Genomic DNA, 21,463 nt, shown 5'->3' with positions numbered 1-21,463 from the left:
TTGGTACATGGTATAAGACGATGGTCCAGTTTTATTCTTTTGCATGTAGCTGTCAGTTTTCCCAACACCATTTAAGAGTTCTTTTGTGTTTTATGAATACAAATATTTTATCAGACCTGTCACAAATATTTTCTCCCAGGCTTGGCTTATTTTTCATTCTCTCAGCAGTATCTTTTGCAAAATAGGAGTTTTGTTTATTTGTTTGTTTTTGAGAGAGAGAAAGAGTAGGGGAGGGACACACAGAGAGGGAGAAATAGAATCTTATGCAGGCCTCACACCCATTATGGAGCCCCATGTGGGGCTTGGTCATGGGCTCAATCCCATGACCTTGAGATTATGACCTGAGCTGAAATCAAGAGTCGGATCTTTGATATTCAGGAGAGTCAAGATGGCAGAAAAGTAGGGAAACCAGAATTTCCCTTGTCCCTCAAATACATTATTGAGGTCAAAACACTTGGAATTCCAGGAATCCATGTTACAGAATGACAGAAACATCTCCATGGGTGTACAGAGACAGCTTGGTGGGACAGAGGTGCATGTTTGCAAATTGGGAGAGATAAAACGGGCAGTGTAGGCATGGAACAGGGGAACCCCTTTGATGGAGAGACAAAAGGAGGAGAAAGAGAGGCTGTGGAAGTGTGGGATTGTATTTTGACATGAGAAAAACCTCTCTGGATGATGGACTGAGGAACAAAAAATACAGAGAGAACCAGTTTCTACCTTGTAAACAGCCTTAGGAATGAAGATCAGTTTTCAGGGTTGCATGACTTTCTCCAGACCAGAGCCAGTCATATGCTTGTGGAAAATGATGAAGCTGAGAAAAAGAGGGATAGGAAATTACTAGACCATGAGGGGAGAATTAGAGACCTAAGTGATTCAATGAAATGCAATAATATTCAAATATAGGAATTCCAGAAGAAGAAGAGAGAAAGAAAAGGGCAGAGGGTTTCTTTGAACAAATTATAGCTGAGAACTTCCCTAATCTGGGGAAGAAAGCAGACATCCAAGTCCAGGAGGCACTGAGAACTCCCTTCAAATTCAAAAACAGATGAACACCATGACATATCATAATGAAACTGGCAAAATACAAAGATAAGAGAGAATTCTGAAAGCAGCTAGGGATAAATGGGCCTTAACCTACATAAGGGTAGTAGCAGACCTGTCTACTGAAATTTGGCAGGCCATAAGGGAGTGGCAGGAAATATTCAATGTGCTGAATAGGAAAAATATGCAGCCAAGAATCCTTTATCTAACAAGGCTGTCATTCAGAATAGAAGAAATAAAGGCTTTCCCAGACAAACAAAAACTAAAGCAGTTCATGACCACTAAATCAGCCCTGCTGGAAATCCTAAGGGGGAGCTCTGTGAGTGGAAAGCAGCAAAGACTACAAAGGACCAGAGACATCACCACAAGCACAAAACCTACAGATAATGACACAAATCCATATTATTCAATAATCACTCTGAATGTAAATAGACTAAATACCCCAGTCAAAATATATAGGGTATCAGAATGGATAAAAACCAAAGACCCATCTCTATGCTTCCTACAAGAGACTCATTTTAGGCCTGAAGACACCCGCAGATTGAAAGTGAGGGGATGGAGAACCATCTAGCATGCTACTGGAAGTCAAAAGAAATCTGGGGTAGCCATACATATATCAGACAAACTAGATTTTAAACTAAGGACTGTAACAAGAAATGAAGAAGGTCATGATATAATAATTAAGGGGTCTACCCATCAAATAGAGCTAACAATTATAAATGTTTATGCCCCCAGCATGGAGTACCTGAATATATAAATCAATTAATTACAAACATAAGCAAACTTATTGACAATAATACTGTAATTATTGATAATAATACTGTAAGACTTTAATATTCCACTTATAGTAGTGGACAGATCATGTAGGCAGAAAATTAATTGGGAAACAATGGCCTTCAAGGATACACTGGAGCAGTCGGATTTAGCAGATATATTCAGAAGTTTTCATCCAAAAGCAGTAGAGTACACATTCTTCTCGAGTGCACATGGAGCATTTTCCAAAATAGATCGCGTACTGAGTCACAAAACAGCCCTCAACAAATATAAAAGGATTGAGATATTTTATATTTATGTATATTTTCAGTTCACAACGCAATGAAACTTGAAATCAATGTCAAGAAAAACTTTGGAAAGCCTCCAAATACATCGAGATTAAAGAACATCCTACTAAAGAATGAATGGGTCAACCAGGAAATTAAAGAAGAAATTAAAAAATGTATGGAAGCAAATGAACACATGATAGCCCAAACCCTTTGGGATGCAGCAAAGACAGTCTTAAGAGGAAAATACATTGCAATCCAGGCCTATCTCAACAAGCAAGAAAGATCCCAAGTATAGAACCTAACCTCACACCTAAAGGAACTAGAAACAGAGCAGCAAAGAAAAGCCCAAAGCCAGCAGAATAAGAGAAATAATAAAGATTAGAACAGATAATATAGAATCCAAAAACAGTAGAACAGATTGATGTGTCTAAGAGCTGGTTTTTTTGAAAGAGTGAAATTGATAAGCCCCTAGCCAGACTTCTCAAAAAGAAAATAGAGAGGACCCAAATAGATAAAACCATGAATAAAAGAGGAGAGAGAGATCACAACACCACAGAAATACAAACGATTATTAGAGAATACTATGAAAAATTATATGCCAACAAACTGGACAATCTGGAAGAAATGGACAAATTCCTAGACACCCACACACTACCAGAACTCAAACAGGAGGAAATAGAAAATTTGAACAGACCCATAATCAGTGAAGAAATTGAATCGGTTATCAAAAATCTGCCAACAAGTAAGAGTCCTGGACCAGATGGCTTCCCAGGGAAATTCTATGAGACATTTAAAGCAGAGTTAATACCTATTCTTCTCAAGCTGTTCCAAAAAATAGAAACAGAAGGAATGCTTCTCAACTCATTCTATGAAGCCACCATTACCTTGATTCCCAAGCCAGAAAGAGACCCCACTAAAAAGGAGAATTACAGGCCAATATCCCTGATGACTGTGGATGCAAACATTCTCAACAAGATACTAGCAAATCGAATTCAACACTATATTAAAAGAATTATTCACCACCATCAAGTGGAATTCATTCCTGGGCTATAGGGTTGGTTCAGTATTCACAAATTGATACATCACATTAATAGAAGAAAGGGTAAGAACCATATGATCCTGTCAATAGATGCAGAGTAAGTATTTGACAAAGTACAGCATCCTTTCTTAATAAAAACCCTCAAGAAAGTCGGGATAGAAGGAACATACCTAAACATCATAGAAGCCATTCATGAAAAGCCCGCAGCTAATATCATGCTTAATGAGGAAAAACTGAGAGCTTTCACTCTGAGATCAGGAACACGACAGGGATGTCTACTGTCACCACTGTTTGACATAGTGTTGGAAGTCCTAGCATAAGCAGTCAGACAACAAAATGAAATGAAAAGCATCCAAATTGGCAAAGAAGTCAAACTTCACTTTCCATGGATGACACGATACTCTACATGGAATACTCAACAGACTGCACCAAAAAACTGCTAGAACTGATACATGAATTCAGCAAAGTTGCAGGATATAAAATAAATGTCCAGAAATCAGTTTCATTTCTATACACCGATAAAGAAGCAACAGAAAGAAATATCAAGGAATTGATCCCATTTACAATTGCACCAAGAACCATGAAATACCTAGGAATAAACTTAACCAAAGAGATGAAAGATATGTATGCTGAAAACTATAAAAAGCATATGAAAAAAAATTGAAGGAGACACAAAGAAATGAAAAAACATTCCATGCTCATGGATTAGAAGGACAAATATTGTTATAATGGGTATACACATTGGATATAATGTGTATACCCAAAGCAGTCTACACATTCAATTCAGTCCCAATCAAAATTGCACCAGCATTCTTCTCAACTAGAACAAACAGTCCTAAAATTTGTATGGAACCACAAAAGACCCCAAATAGCCAAAGTAATATTGAAAAAGAAAACCAAAGCAGGAGGCATCACAATCCTGGACTTTAGCTTCTATTACAAAGCTGTAATCATCAAGACAGTATGGTATTGGTATAAAAATAGACATATAGACCAATGGAATAGGATAGAGAACCCAGAAACGGACCAACAAATGTATGGCCAGCTAATCTTTGACAAAGCAGGAAAAACTATCCAATGGAAGAAAGACAGTCTCTTTAGCAAATGGTGCTGGGAGAACTGGACAGCAACATGCAGAAGAATGAAACTGGACCACCGTCTTATACCATACACAAAAATAAAATAGATGAAAGACTTAATGTGAGACAGGAAACCATCAAAACCCTAGAGGAGAAAGCAGCCAACAACCTCTGTGACCTCAGCCACAGCAATTTCTTACTTGACGTGTCTCCAAAGGCAAGAGAAGTAAAAGCAAAAATGAACTACTGGGACCCCATCAAGATAAAAAGCTTCTGCACTGCAAAGGAAACAATCAACAAAACTAAAAGGCAACAGACGAATGTGAGAAGATATTTGCAAATGACATATTGTATAAAGGATTAGTATAAAAAAATCTATAAAGAACTTACCAAACTCCACCTGAAAAACAAATAATCCAGTGAAGAAATGGGCAGAAGACATGAATAGACACTTTTCCAAAGAAGATATTCAGATGGCTAACAGACACATGAAAAGATGCTCAACCTCACTCATCAGGGAAATACAAATCAAAAACCCACTGAGATACCACCCCACATCAGAGTGGCTAAAATTAACAACTCAGGAAACAACAGACGCTGGGGAGGATGTGGAGAAAGGGGAACCCTCTTGTACTCTTGGTGGGAATGCAGACTGGTGCAGCCGCTCTGGAAAACTGTGGAGGTTCCTCAAAAAGTTAAAAATAGAATTACTGTATGACCCTGCAATAGCACTACTAAGAATTTATCCAAAGGTTACAGTAGTGCTGATGCATAGATGCACATGTACCCCACTGTTTATAGCAGTGCTTGATAGCCAGGTTATTGGAAAGAGCCCCTATGTCCATCAAGTGATGAATAGATAAGAAGATGTGGTATGTGTAATATATATATATATATATATATATATATATATATATATATATATACACACACACACACACACACAATGGAATACTACTTGGTGATGAAAAAGATTGAAATCTTGCCTTTTGCAACAACATGGATGGAACTGGAGGGTATTATGCTAAGTGAAATAAGCCAGTCAGAAAAAGACAAATATCATATGTTCTCACTCATGCAGAATTTGAGTATCCTAATACTTATCCTTATCCTACATAGGGTAAGGGAAGGAAAAATAAGTTACAGAGAGGAAGGCAAACCATAAGAGATTGTTAAATACAGAGAGCAAACTGAGAGTTGATGGGGGTGGAAGGTTGGGGAGGTGGGGCAAATAGTTGATGGGCATTGAGGAGGGCACTTGCTGGGATGAGTACTGTGTGTGGTATGTAATTGATGAATCATTGGGATCTACTCCCGAAGCCAAGACTATACTGTATATGCTCTATGTTAGCTAACGTGACAATAAATTATTTACAAACAACAGACGAGAAATTTAGGGAACAAAACAGATGAGCATATGGGCGGGGAGGTGGAAAAAAACAAGAGAGAGGGAAACAAACCATAAGAGACTCTTAATGATAGCGAACAGACTGAAGATTGATGGAGGGAGGGAGGTGGGGATGGGCTAGGTGGGTGATGGGTATTAGGAAGGCACTTATGATGAGCACTGGGTGTTGTATGTAAGTGATGAATTGTTTAAAAATTCTCCTGAAATCAATATTGCACTGTATGTTAACTAACTGAAATTTAAATAAAAATTTGAAAAGAGAAAAAAAAAAGTCACTTAATCAACTGAGCCACCCATGTTCCCCAAAGCAGAAGTTTTTAATAATAATGAATTCCAGCCTAACACTTTTTTCTTTCATGGATTGTGCTTTTGGTGTTGTATCCAAAAATTCATTGCCCAATACAAGGTCACCAAGATTTTCTTCTATGTTATCTTCCAAAAGTTTTATAGTTGGATGTTTTACATTTAGATCTCTGATCTATTTGAGTTATTCTTGTGAAAGTGTAAAGCCAGCGTCTAATTTCATTTGTTTGCATGTGGATGTCCAATTGTTTTAGCTATCCTTTCTCCATTAAATTGTTTTTGCTTTATTTATGTGGTTGTATGTATTATCTTAGTGTTATAATGGTTTCTGTTTTTCGTTTAAATCTTTGATGTTTGGAATTTAACTTAGTGAATGGTATAAGGAATGGATTTAGCTTTATATTAGCCAGGTAGCTACATAATTATCTCAACACAACTGAGATTAGTGGATCTTTCATTATTCAAGATGTTGCCTTTTATACTCAACTCTCATAAATATATATTTAGGTCTATTTTTGCACTTTCTGTTTCATTTCTGTATATCACAGTACTATTGCTTTAATAATTGAGCCTTTATAATATAATATCTGAACGGTCCAGGCCCTTCATATTTCTGTTTTTAGAATTGCTTATTTGTGTTGTTTACATATGACATTTAAAATTAACTTGTCTGGTTTCTTCCCCTCCCTGACTAAATCCTACTGATATTAAATTCATAGAAATTATTTTAGGGACAGTTGACTTCTCTATAGTGAATCTTCCCATCCCAGATCCTGATGTTTTTCCATTTGTTCAGCTTTTCTTTTTTATCCTCCAATAGTGTTTTAATACGTTCATCATTTATGACTGGGCACTTAAGTATATTGCTAGATATTTTATCTCTCTAGTTTCTGTTGTAAATGGGTTCTTTTCTTTCATTGTCTTCTAACATACACACATTGATATTTTATGGGCGTGTATCTATGTATAATACACGTATATGTGAAATACAGAAGTATGATGTATAGTTATATGTATAATATATATAAATATATGAATACTGATTTCTGTGTATTAAATTTGTGCCCTTTGATCTTCCTGAATTTTTATTATTTTATGAGAGACTGGAGGGACGCCTGGGTGGTTTAGTTGGTTTTGGCACAGGTCATGATCTCATTGTTTGTAGGTTTGAGCCCCATGTCAGGCTCTGCGCTGATGGTGTGGAACCTACTTGGGATTCTCTCTCTCCCTCTCTCCCAGACCCTCCTCCATTCACATGCAGTCTCTCTCTGCCCCTGCCCCACTTGCTGCACACTCTCTTGCTCTCTCAAAATAAACATTAAAATAAAAGACTGAAACAAGAAACTAGTTAGATTACAGGAACAATATCTTTATTGTAGAATGCATGAGAAATATAGAAAGCCATGAAAATCTCACCTAAAATGCTTCATAATCCCATTACCTGGAGCTAAACAGCTCTTTATGTTTATATCCTTGAGTGTTTTTTTTCTAAGACACTGTTATTTGATATTAAATACATACATAAGAGCTTTATCTTTTTTCTAAGATAGCATTATCTGATACTAAATATGTACATAAGAGCTATTCGTATATATTTTATATTATATAGTATGTATATAGTTATATGTAAATAATTTTTCTAAGTTTAAGTTAAGAATTTTATTAGGCAATAAACTGTTGAGCCAAAACTTACTGGCATTTATTCAAATATGTTAATTTCAATTAACTTGTCAGTTATTTTTAAAAAAATTTTTTTAAAGTTTATTTTTGAGGGGGAGCAGAGAGAGAGAGAGTGAGAGCACGTGTGCGCGCTTGCAAGCGGGAGAGGGGCAGAGAGAGAGAGGGAGACACAGAGTCTGAAGCAGGTTCCAGGCTCTGAGCTGTCAGCACAGAGCCCGACATGGTGCTCAAACTCACCAACTGTGAGGTCATGACCTGAGCCAAAGTCAGACACTCAACCAACTGAGCCAACCAGGTGCCCCTAACTTGTCAGTTATTTTTGACCTAAATCCACTTCTTAAAAAAAAAAAAATAAATGTTTGTGGATAATGTTTGGATTGTTTTTATATTTCTTAAAAATACTTTTATATATACTTAAAATGTGCATTTGAGAATATTTATATGTTTTATTTGGCTTGCTTTTTAAAAAGGTGTAACCATGCTATTTTTTTCTTCAAAGCATTTTAATTTGTTCTTTATGTAGAGTGTTTTGATTGAGACCAGTGATCTGCTATTATATTTGACTTTGCTTTCTTTGGCAGAGAGATCAAGGTTTTAGCTAACTTTTTATTCTTTTAATATAGGAAAATTGCAATTGAGAAAAAGATTAAGTTAGTAAAAATCTAAAAATAGAATAACAGGTATAAAGTTAGGGTAAGCTTGACACAAAATAGTTAAAGAATTCTATATTTTAGACCATTTATTGCCAGTTAAGTATGTTTTTGGTAAGATATTTAAAATATTCCTAAAATATCATTGGTTAAAAATATACTGACATATTGATCTATTAAAGTTTTCTTGCCTTGATTTTTTCTGGATGTATTAAGTCAAATAAACCAAGTGTTTAGAGTATCATACAGCTGCATGTGTGTAAGATAGCAGGTATTAAGTCCAGAACTCTGAAGGGTCTCAGATGTTACCCTGCTTGGGTATATAATTGCAGAAACACCAGCCCTCTGAATCAGCAATCAGACCCCTCAACAGTGATAGCAGCCAGGGTAGCATGGTAGTGCTAAGTCCCTCTACCCAGTTCTCCACAGAGCAGTAAAGTAAGAACCATATGCTTACACCTGTACTGATAGTAAGGTTTGGAGGAGAACTCAGAAATTATGACTCTCTGAGCTTCTATAGGAGCTGGAACATCTAATATTTCCTTCTGGAGATTGAGTGCTAGGCTTATCTTTTTCTCTGAAAGTTAACAAATCCTCTCTGGGGCAGGAGAAGGAGGTTTCTGTCCCTAAATTTTTCTCTTTGTCTCCAGGGAAGATAGGAAAGGTTTTATTGCTCTTTGAATGGGAGCTGATGGCTTCTGAGGAAAGGAGACTAGCTTAGAAGGTGCCGACGAGACAGTTTCCAACGTCATATCCTGCCAGGCAGGTTTCATCTGCAGGAGACTTGGACTGTGTAGGAACACTGAGAAATCCAGGGAGGATTGTCTTCTAACAGAGGCATATATAAATATATGTTTATGGCTTGTATGTATATGGCACAGATACTGAAGGTTCGCAGGAAACTGATAATACAGGTTTACAGGAATGGAATGGGGGAGCTGGGATTGGGGGAAGGTGTTGTAGGTAGACTGTTAACTTTTTGGTTCCTTGTGTTTTGAACCATATGGAAAGTGATACCAATTTGCAAAATAAATGCAACTTATATTAAGAATGAGTATTGGGATTTATATTCTAGAAGTTCTTAGCCATGGTTTCTAAAATATACATAGTTAAATCTCGTGGAATTCAGTGGTTTGATAATTACATGAGGAAAATTTTACTCCCAGTTTTTGGATGAAAAGGGGTAATATTTAGAAAAATAAAGTTAAAATAGCAACTAATATTTATTTGTTGATTGAGAATATCATATATCTAACCAGTGTGAGGGAGGTCAAGTGAGGTATAGGAGATTAAGGCACTATAATCTCAAATGAGGATTAGAAGGTTGTATAATTTGTTCTTCTCCCTGTGTTGTTTTCCCTCCTTCCCCTCCTCCTCTCTTTTTTCTTTTTTCTTTTTTTATTAAAGTTCATCTATTTTGAGACAGAAAGTGTGCACTGAAGGGGCAGAGAGAGAGAGAGAATCACAAGCAGACTCCACGCTGTCAGCAGGGAGTCTGATGCGGGTCTGGAACTCATGAACCGGGGGATCATGACCTGGGCCAAAATCGAGAGTCAGATACTTAACCGACTGAGCCACCCAGGCGACCCTCTTTTCTTTAAAAAAAAAAAAAAAAATTTTTTTTTTTGTCACAGGGATTTTGGTATGGGAAAATAGAAGAGAATATTCCCTTTTTTACTGGCGTTTTAGAATCTGAGTAATGACAGAAACATAATGTAAAAATAGTCTTTTTTTCCCAAAAAAAAAAGGCTGAATGCCTGCTGCTCCAAAAGCAGGGTCAAATAGACTCTTCAGTTTCTTTTCTTTTTTTTTTCTTTCTTTCTTTCTTTCTTTTTTTTTTTTTTTTTTTTGACACCCATTCAGTTCTGGGTTATATATCTTATGTACCCAATGGTTGTGATAGGAGGGTGTCTGGAAAAGAATGCCAAGCAAAAGGAATGCCTTTCTAGAGCAGGGAGAGCGCCCAGGTCAGAGCAACCCCAGGCTGTTTTACCCCATCATTAAACAAGGAAATGCCAAGACAGACTTTTCCTTTTACCCATTTCTGTCAGTTTTCTCCTCTTTGTGACTTGAATGAAAGACCACAGGCTTATGCATGGATCCTAGAGATCCTTCGATGTCCCCATATTCTGGAAATTAACATTAAAAACTTATTAAAGTTAGGAAGCCACTGGGAAACAATCATGGAGATCATTAGATTATGAATGTCATTAGTTTTGGTTATTATTATCTCATGGATAATGACTACTTAATGAGCTTTGGGACATTAGGCAAGGTAACCTCTCTAAGCCCCATGACCTTATCTGCAAAATGGAGTTAATGATAGTACTGATCTCAGATGGTTGCTATGAAAATTAAGCAAGACTGAGTGCATTTCTGAGTGTTTTTAGTTATAAGCCTCTAAATCTGGGTCTGACTGGCTTAAGCAGAAAAGGATTTGGAGTGGACATAGGAAATCTCAGGCTCACTAGAAGGGCTGGAGAACTGGACTCAGACTTAATACGGCTCTAAATTATAGTCAAAGCATGATACACAACTAGTCTGGGGATGACCTGCCGCATTACTGCTGAGTGTCAGATGCCACAGCCAGTGTCACCTGTGCTGGGGCTGTCATTGATACTGTTGTCATTCCTGCTTTTAACATTTTTAAAAAAGGTTTATTAATTTTGAGTGGGAGAGAGAAAGCACAAGCAGGGGGGGCAGAGAGAGAGGGAGAATCCTGAGCAGGCTTTGCACTGTCAGCACAGTGCCTGACGTGGGGCTTGATCCCATGAACTGGGAGATCATGACCTGAGCCAAAATCAAGACTCAGATGTTTAACTGACTGAGCCACCCAGGCGCCCCTGTCATTTAAAGCTGACTGTTGCTCTGTTGCCTCTTGAAATAATTCTATACTGTCCCGTATACTTTACATCACTGGCTTCTGGTCCAGAATGTTAGGTAAGTGATCCTGGGTCTTATGGCCATGCCTTGCAGCAGGAAGCCTAGAAGAGCAAGTTTATGACATCATTAACTTTTGATGTGTGTGTGTCGGAGGGACTTGAATACATAGAAAACTGGAAATCCCCAAAGCAAAAGAGAGGAGTTCAGAGCTGGTCAGTTCCCAAACTGATAAAATTACCATTACCATGGAGTGCTTAGTACTATGCCTGACATGTGGTAGGTGCCCCCCAAATGTTGACTTTTGTTAATTTATAGTTGCCAGTTTTGTTGAGAAGCAAGGTTAGGGGGATTTCTACTCCCAGATACGGTTTTTGAAGCAAATGGATTAGAGTTGCTAGAGCAATAAAGGTGAATGGGCAGATGTAATTTCCAGGCTTACAGTTTACATGGTAGCTCAGTTAAGTTCACTAGATGGCACCTCCCCACAGACTGAAATGTCTCAAAGGTAATTCTGGACAGGCTAGCTAAAATGTATAAGCAGCAAAAAACCCAAATTGCCACCAAGACTCCCTTACTATTCATTAGATACCTCCCTTTTCACCTGGTTTCCCATTTATGAGTAGTCAATAATAGCACAGTTTGGCCTTAGTGCCAGAAGACCTGAGTTTGAATCTCAGCTCTACCAGTGACTGTCACTATGACCTCCACAAGTTACTTAATCCCTCAAACTGTTTTTTGTGTGTGTTCATGTGTGTGTGTGTGTATGTGTGTGTATGTGTGTGTGTAATAAATAATATTTAAATAATGCCATTGAGGATTTAAATTTAAATGAAAACTTGAAAATATCTAGCATATAGTGAGTAATGCCTTGTAAATATTTCTTTTAAAAACAAAACAGAGGGAAGCCTGGGTGGCTCACGGTTTTGTGAATTTGAGCCCCACAGGGGCTCTGCACTGAGTGTGTGGAGCCTGCTTGGGATTCTCCCTCTCTGCCCCTTCCCCCCACTCATACTCTCTCTCTATCTCTCAAAATAAATAAATAAACTTTAAAAAACTGTAAAAATTAAAAAAAATAAAGAGCCCTGGCAATTACAGAATATCAAGTTTTACATTTCTTTTAAAAAATTGAAGAAATCTATAATGTAGATGTAAGCCAGTGTAATTTAGGGTACTTACTTCAGGGTACCCATAAAGTAATAGTTTTATAATAATACTAAGACATTATTTGCCTTTTTCATTTTCATTCTCTTATGAATTCAGTTTTCAGAGTCTATATGATATACTGTGTGATGTCACAACAGATTGAGTGAAAAAGCAGATATGGGAATCCAGCTGTCTTATGTTAATCCAGATATTAAAGAGATTTGCAAAAATGTAAAACAATGCTACTCTTATCACCAACTTTTTCTTTTGTTTTGGAAAATTTAGTTATTTTAAAATAAAGTGTTACTATGCAGTGGTGTTTATTATTTTTACAATAAATAACAAATATTTTTAAATTGCTGTTTTAATTTCTATTTTAACTTCTATTTAATTTATAATTTAATTACTATAAATAGATATAACCTACATAAACAAAAGCTCTTTGAGGGGCTCAGTGATTTTTAAAGGTACAAAAGTATCCTGAGACCAAAAAGTTTGAGAACTGTTGTGTAAGCAGAAAGTACCATGTTTTCCTTAAGAAGAAACCATGGTTGACTAATCTATTGGAAATAGTTTATTTAAGTACATGAACATGGGACAATTTAAAAAAATTCTTTAAGTTTAGCCTAACAAAAATACACACACACACACACACACACACACGGGGATTAAGTGGAATGAGTTGTTATGGATAATTTATACAGAATTGGAAAATTTAAAAAGGAGATTCTTTTGGATGAAGAAATATGACTAATTAGTCTGATCTATACACTGAAAAGATGATATGGAAGAATTATGGTCAAGTGGAAAGATCATTGAATTAGGAATGAAGAGACCTGTTTTATGTTCTGTTCCTGGCTCCTCAATTCCATAAATGTATTTTTGAGTAAGTAAGCTCTTTTTCTGTTTTGGATTTGCACTTCTTCAAATGAATGAGAATAAATAATTCCCACCTTGTTTTTTCTTTCATGCATTAAACAAATATTGATTGTTTGCTTACAGTGTACTATGTTCTATTCTAAGCTATTGTGGATATAGTGATAAAATATGCAAGGTCCTGATGAAAGAAGGAAACAGTTCAATAAGAAAGGCAGGGATAAGCAAGTAAATAAATATATAAGCAATTATAAATTGTGATAAGAACTAGGAAGGATCAGATAATGTAAGTTAAAGAGAAAATGCTACAGACCTACTTACATAGGACCAACAGGGATGGTTTCTTTGAGGCAATGATATTTAAACTGAGACCAGATATGTGAGAAGGAGCAGAGGGAATAGTCTTCAGCAACAAGAATTGTGTGTGCAAAGGCCCTCAGGTGTGCCAAAAGTATGTAGACCTGAGGAATGGTAAAACAGTACAGAGTTGGGAGAAGTAGGTCATGCAGAGCCTTATACTCTCTGAAAAGAAACCTTCAGTTTAGATGTGTAAAGGGCTGAAATGTGTTCAAGGCTTAGAGATTTGTAAGGGATTCTTTGACCAGAGTGGGATGTTAGTGAATACAACTTAAATATATTAACGTGGTTTGGGTGGAGAATGAGCACCATTTCTCACAACTGTTCCTGGTTGATGTTCACAGGGACAGACAAATGATTGAGAGAGTGATTTTAAATCAGTATTAAAATGCTTAGGTTCTTACTACTGATAATTTGTTCAAAACATTTAAGTTTCTTTTTTTGATTAGGTTCTTTAACTTACTCAAAATATGTGTTAGATAACTATATATCAGATTTTTCTACAAATTACATCTCTGTTTATTTCAGTGCTCTTCTTTTTAATGAAGTAAAATATATTACCACCCTGGAAGACCTACAGAACATAGAAAATTCTCTGAAAGGAAAAGCAAACATTGCATTCTCATATGTAAGAGCCATCGGAACACCAGGTATTGAGCTTTTCTTTTAATCTTTGTTGTGCCTCTACACTTCTCTGAGAATGTTGAAGGACTTAAAATGGCATCCTTACTAGTATGTTTTCTTTCTTTAAACAAGCAGCATAGTATCGTGGTTGAAAAAAACCCTGGAACCAGATTGCCTAGGTTAGATACCCTGTCCTGACAACTTACAGTGTGACCTTGGACAACTTAATGTAACTTTAGGCTTTTTAATCAGTAAAATGGTGAAAATAACTTGTGCCTACCTTTTAGTGTTATTGTGAGGACCAAATGAATTCAAATAATTAAAATATTTCCTGGCGTATAGTAGTGCTCTGGAAGTGTTAATTACTATTTTTATTTCCTTATAGTCCTCATGGTACCTGGTATAGTAGTCTATAGTATTTGATAAATGTTGACTAAATGCTTTTCTTTTTTAATATATACCATTTATGACTTTTTCCTGATTTAAAAAAAAATGTATAGTTCTGACAGCATCATCTTGAGCATTAATATATAATTTTGTAGTAAAGAAGTTTATAAACATGAACAAAGTATAGTTATGCTTTCAGGACTTTTATTTGTTAATGGTTGTAACTTGATCATGTTAATATAAAATGTTAAAGATATTTTAAAAATCACATATGCTCTAGGAAATAAAATCATTTATTGTAAATCACTGTTTAAAAAATGTTTATTTTTGAGAGAGAGAGAGAGAGAGAGAGAGAGGGAGGGGCAGAGAGAGGGGAAACAGAGGATCCAAAGTGGGTTCTGTGCTAACAGCAGAGAGCCTGATGTGGTGCTCGAACCCACAAACTGTGAGATAATGACCTGAGCCAAAGTCAGCTGCTCAACTGACTAAGCCACGCAGGCACCCTGGAAATCACAATTTTTATCAACATAAAGCTTGATGGCTACATAGCATGCCACTGAATTTAATATACTTGTAAAATAATACTCTACAGTCAGCCTGTTTTTGTTTACATTTCAGGGTTTTCAGGTTACTGTTCATAGTTTTTATTTGTCCTCAGTGAGAGGGATGAGCTAGAGAGGGTTTACATTGCTACAGTGGAAGCAGAACTCCCTGATGTATATTTTAACAGGATCAATCTGACTTCTATGTTTGGAATAGACTGGAAGTAGCAACAGTCGAATAAGGAAGGAAAATTAGGTAGTTATTCCAATAAGGCAGGCGAAAGATGATGGTGGGTGGCTTGGACCAGGGTGTGAGCAGTGGAGGTGGCAATAAATTTGAATTCTAGCAGTATTTTGGATGTAGGACTAACTGAATTTTCTGACATATTAGATTCCGAGTGAGGGAGAAATAGCAGAGACAAGGGTGGCTCTGGGGTTTTAGCCTGAGTTACTTTAAAAGTGAAATTGCTGATAACTGAGGTGGGGAAGATTGGAAATAGTTTGGAGAGGAAGCTCTAGACTTTTTGGACATCATGCTTGTGAAATACCCTTTATATGCCCAAGAAGAGATATCAGCAAGATAGCTGGATATTACTAATCTGCATTTGATGGTAGAGATATACACTAGGGTTATAAATTTGGGAGATAAAGCTGTGAGACCAGAAGAGATCACAAAGTAAATGATCCTAGATGGAAAAGAGAAGACTGAACTGTTTAGATCTGTCAACATTTACAGGTCACTGAAGTGAGAAGGAACCAGTAAAGGGAAGGAATGGACTGTGTAGTAGAGATGCCCTGTAAGCAAAGACAAGATCTTGAGGAAGAGATAGGAACAGTTGTGTCAATGATGCTGAAGGGTTACTTAAGATAAGAGCTGCCTATTGACCATTCTTAGCAGTATGGAATTTGTTGGTGACCTTGACAAGTTTCTGTAGAGTGCTAAGGGTAAATGCCTAATGGGGATATAAGAGAATAGGTAGAAAGCAACGGGAGACTGTGAATATGGAGACTCATTAAAGAAATTTCTAGAAAAATGGGGCAGTGGTTGGAAGAGTATGTGGGTCAAGTGAAGAATTTCTTAAGAAACATATTTGTATGTTGACAAGAAAGATCCAGTAGGAAGGGGTAAATACAGCATGGAGGAAAAAGTGGGGAGAATTACTGAAGCAACATCTCTGAGTAGACAAGAGGGGATTGAATCTAGTGAATGAGGGGAGGGTTGGTTCTTTGTTGGGAGCACAGAAAATTCATCTGTGGTAAAAGGAGGGAAGACAAAGAATATAGGCCTCAATTTTAAGTGGGTAGATAAATATAATGCTTATGGAAGTTTCTTTGGTTTTGCTTTTTTAATTGGCTGTGTTTTCTCAGTGAACTAGAAATAAAATCATCAGATAGCTTGAGGAGAGAAGAGATTAAATAGTTGTTTTAGAAGGCCTGAAAATAAAGAATGGTTGCTAGGCAGCAATAAGAGTTGATATCAGTAATCTAAAGTGAGATCAGTATTATGGTGATGCTAACAGGTTTTTTGTTTTTTGCCCCCTCCAGCCATGTTTACTTTTATAGGTGTAAGTACAGAATAGGCAGAGTGGCTGATTTAACCTGGATTGTGTTTTAGCCAGACAGGCAGGGGAGTGATTATATAAAGACTGACCATGGAATGTAAGCTGGGTTAAGAGGGAAGAGAAGACTTGAAGGAGTGAAGGACAGTGAAAATGGTAAGACTGTAGTTCCTGGAGGATTATGTACTAGACAGAGTAACTTTGAGATGGAGGGGTGTGTGTATTTATGGAGAGAAGAGGTAGTGCTGGGGATGCTAGACACTGAGATTTTGGAGGGGTTTGCAGTGATTGGGTTATTACAAGGCCTGGAGTAGGATCATAGCAGTGAGTAGTTAAAGTAGATTTGAAGAGAGATCACTGAAGTGTCTAGAGAAGACCAAAGACTGAGAGGCTAGGATTTTGCAAGGATCATCTATGGGGATGATAAAATCACAAAGGATTATAATGGGAGTAGTATTGGAGAGAGTAACAGTGTGACAGAAGCCAATTGTGTGTGTGTGTGTGTGTGTGTGTGTGTGTGTGTGTAATGAGGGGAGTTGTCTCCGGCTGGGGTGGTCATCTACCACTCAAAGGCAGAATGGTGAGGGGAATACTCTGATGATAATTGACTCAAATGGTAGAAGATCCACGGGGAAGAGGAAGATGACTGCCTGGAAATGGCAGTGAGGAAAAAAGGGAAAATGAAATGAAAAGGAAGAAATATTTCAAATAAATACTTTGAAAATATTTCCCAGAACTGAAGGATTTGAGCTTCCAAACTGAAAGGGCTCACTGAATCCCAGCATAATGGATGAATGGATGAATGCTTTGCCATACCAAAGCATCTTATTATGCAGTTTCAGAATATTGGGAACTAACACTGTTCTAAAATGTTCCAGAAATAATGAAAGAGTGTATACATTTAAAGGATCAAGCATCAGAATGGCATTTGTCCTCTTAGTTGCAGCCCTAGAAACTGAAGAAAATGGAGCAATGCTATCGAAATTCTTAGGGGAAATTACTTGAACCTAGAATTCAATATGCAGACAACTACAGTTAGTTACAGTATAGAATAAGGACACTTTCAGAAGTGTAAGTTCACAAAACGTGTATTTCCTATATCCTCTCACAGGAAGGTGGTAGAGAATGGGAGCAAGGGAGCAAAACAGTTAAGAAGATGTGGGTAACAGACCCATAACTAGTGAAGAAATTGAATCAGTTATCAAAAATCTCCCAGAGTCCCAGGACAGATGGCTTCCCAGGGGTAATTCTACCAGACATTTAAAGCAAAGTTAATACCTATTCTTCTCAATCTGTTCCAAAAAAATAGAAATGGAAGGAAAGCTTCCAGGCTCATTCTATGAAGCCAGCATTACCTTGATTCCCAAACCAGACAGAGACCCCACTAAAAAGGAGAATTACAGGCCAATATCCCTGACGAGCATGGATGCAAAAATTCTCAACAAGATACTAGCAAATTGAATTCAACAGCATATAAAAAGAATTATTCACCATGATCAAGTGGGATTCATTCCTGGGCTGCAGGGCTGGTTCAATATTCACAAATCAATGTGATACATCACATTAATAAAAGAAAGGGTAAGAGCCATGTGATCCTGTCAATAGATGCAGAGTAAGTATTTGACAAAATACAGCATCCTTTCTTAATAAAAACCCTCAAGAAAGTCGGGATAGAAGGAACATACCTAAACATCATAGAAGACATATGTGAAAAGCCCACAGCTAATATCATCCTCAATGGGGAAAAACTGAGAGCCTTCCCCCTGAGATAAGGAACATGACAGGGATGTCACTCTCACCACTGTTGTTTAACATAGTGTTGGATGTCCTAGCATCAGCAATCAGACAACAAAATGAAATAAAAGACATCAAAATCGGCAGAGAAGAAGTCAAACTTTCACTTTTCGCAGACAACATGATACTCTACCTGAAAACCTGAAAGACTCCACCATCAGGCTGCTAGAACTGATACATGAATTCAGCAAAGTTGCAGGGTACAAAATCAATGTACAGAAATCGGTTGCCTTTCTATGCACCAATAATGAAGCAACAGAAAGAGAAATAAAGAAACTGGCCCATTGACAATTGCACCAAGAACTATAAAATACCTAGGAATAAACATAACCAAAGATTTAAAAGATCTATGTGCTGGAAACTATAGAAAGCTTATGAAGGAAATTGAAGAAGACACAAAGAAATGAAAAAACATTCCATGCTCATGGATTGGAAGGATAAGTATTGTTAAAATGTAAGTACTACCCAAAGCAATATACACATTCAATGCAATCCCAATCAAAATTGCACCAGCAGCCTTCTCAAAGCTAGAACAAACAATCCTAAAATTTGTATGGAACCACAAAAGACCCCAAATAGCCAAAGTAATCTTGAAAAAAGAAAACCAAAGCGGGAAGGCATCACAATCCTGGACTTTAGCCTCTACTACAAAGCTGTAATCATCAAGACAGTATGGTATTGGCACAAAAACAGACACATAGATCAATGGAATAGAATAGAGAACCTAGAAATGGATCCATAAATGTATGGCCAGCTAATCTTTGACAAAGCAGGAAAGAGTATCCAATGGAAAAAAGACAGTCACTTTAGTAAATGGTGCTGGGAGAAATGGACAGCAACATGCAGAAGTATGAAACTGGACCACTTTCTTACACCATACACAAAAATAAACTCAAAATGGATGAAGGACCTAAATGTGAGACAGGAAACCATCAAAACCCCAGAGGAGAAAGCAGGCAACAACCTCTTTGATCTCAGCCACAGCAATTTCTTACTCGATACATCTCCAAAGGCAAGGGAATTGAAAGGAAAAATGAACTACTGGGACCTCATCAAGATAAACTTCTGCACTGCAAAGGAAACAGTCAACAAAACTAAACGGCAACAGATGGAATGGGAAAAGATATTTGCAAATGACATATCATATAAAGGGTTAGTATAAAAAAAATCTATAAAGAACTTAACCAAACTCAGCACCTGAAAAACAAATAATCCAGTGAAGAAATGGGCAGAAGACATGAATAGACACACTTTTCCAAAGAAGATATCCAGATGGCCAACAGGCACATGAAAAGATGCTCAACCTCACTCATCGTTAGGGAAATACAAATCAAAACCCCACTGAGATAACCAGCTCACACTGGTCAGAGTGGTTAAAATTAACAACTCAGGAAACAACAGACGCTGGCGAGGATGTGGAGAAACAGGAACCCTCTTGCACTGTTGGTGGGAATGCAAATTGGTGCAGCCAATCTGGAAAACAGTATGGAGATTCCTCAAAAAATTAAAAATAGAACTACCCTATGACCCAGGAATAGCACTACTAGGAATTTATCCAAAGGGTACAGGAGTGCTGATTCATAGGGGCACATGTACCCCTGTATTTATAGCAGCACTTTCAACCATAGCCAAATTATGGAAAGAGCCCAAATGTCCATCAACTGATGAATGGATAAAGAAGATGTGATTTATATATATATACATATACATATGTATATGTATATGTATATGTATATGTATATGTATATGTATATATACATACATACACACAATGGAATACTACTTGGCAATGAGAAAGAATGAAGTCTGGCCATTTGCAGCAACGTGGATGGAACTGGAAGGTATTATGCTAAGTGAAATAAGTCAGAGAAAGATAGATATCATATGTTTTCACTCATGTGGAACTTGAGAAACTTAACAGAAGACCATGGGGGAAGGGAAGGGGAAAAAATAGTTATAAACAGAGAGGGAGGGAGGCAAATCGTAAGAGACTCTGAAATATAGAGAACAAACTAGATGTTGATGGGGGGCGGGGGAGGGGAAAATGGGTGATGGGCATTGAGGAGGGCACTTGGGATGAGCAGTGGGTGTTGCATGTAGGCGGTGAGCCATGCGACTCTGCCCCCAAAACCAAGAGCACACTGTACACACTGTATGTTAGCCAATTTGGCAATAAATCATATTTAAAAAAAAGAAAGAAGATATGGGTAACAGGCCAAAGGACCCAACACAAGAGAAAGAGTAAGAGAATTCCTAGGATGATGACGAAGTGAGTTCCCAGGATGAAAGCCATGCAGCACATCAAGTTGCAGTAGTCTACATTGCAGCAAACCAGAAGGCTGTGCAGAAATGTCTCCAGGATGAGGAGGCCAATAGTGTGCCAGATCTGTTTGGAGTATTGAGAGCATTAGCCAGTTGTGGAAGAATTTAGAAAGAAATTTAAGTAGAAATTAAAAAGTTATAGCCAGTGGAAAAGGTAGTTGTTCGAGAAAAGAGAAATGTTCGTTTTACACCCTATGTCTCACTTGTAAATAATATTTGCTGAGTTACAACCATGTAAATACTGATATTTGAGCTAATAAAAATTAGAACTATATTGGGATTATCGAGGGGATAGAAATATGTATGTTTGTGAAGTGAGGTTTTGGGAAAGAGCTAATTTGTCATCTGCCAAAGTGGGAAGTCAATAGGTAATAGCAATAACACTTAACAAAATCAGGAAATAAGAGTGTGAGAATGTCATTTAAAGACTTGGAGGTAAATACCAAAAGAAACAGAGAGAGAATTGAAAGCAGGTGTCTCTTGGGAATTGAAAATGGGGAGAAATTGTTGTTTTTCTTTATATGCTTTGTGGAATTGTTTATTTTTGAGCTATATATAAGAATAAGTTTGATTAAAAGATAACCAAGCCAGAAACAATAAGCAGGCATATACACATCTAAAATACATAAAAGTCGGATGGTAGATGCATAGTCTCTCCCCCACTACAAGGAAAAAACTGTACAGATTTGTCATATGTTATATTCTCAAGTATAACTCACTTTTATTCCCT

General features: G+C 37.1%; 1 protein-coding gene across 3 annotated transcripts in view; it reads left to right on the top strand.

The window, feature by feature from the left end:
- TXNDC16 (thioredoxin domain containing 16) overlaps window positions 1-21,463 on the top strand; it is a 136,226-nt gene that overhangs the window by 32,761 nt on the left and 82,002 nt on the right. For all 3 annotated transcript variants that reach the window (XM_007097565.3, XM_042989701.1, XM_015544486.2), the window contains exon 7: window positions 14,034-14,155. In XM_007097565.3, the coding sequence (XP_007097627.2) occupies window positions 14,034-14,155 (122 nt within the window). The remainder of the gene's footprint in view (window positions 1-14,033; window positions 14,156-21,463) is intronic.

Source organism: Panthera tigris, chromosome B3 (assembly GCF_018350195.1).
Source record: "Panthera tigris isolate Pti1 chromosome B3, P.tigris_Pti1_mat1.1, whole genome shotgun sequence".
Lineage (NCBI taxonomy): Eukaryota > Metazoa > Chordata > Mammalia > Carnivora > Felidae > Panthera > Panthera tigris.
Note: the sequence above shows the minus strand (reverse complement) of the source record. Positions and strands in the feature narration are given on the sequence as shown.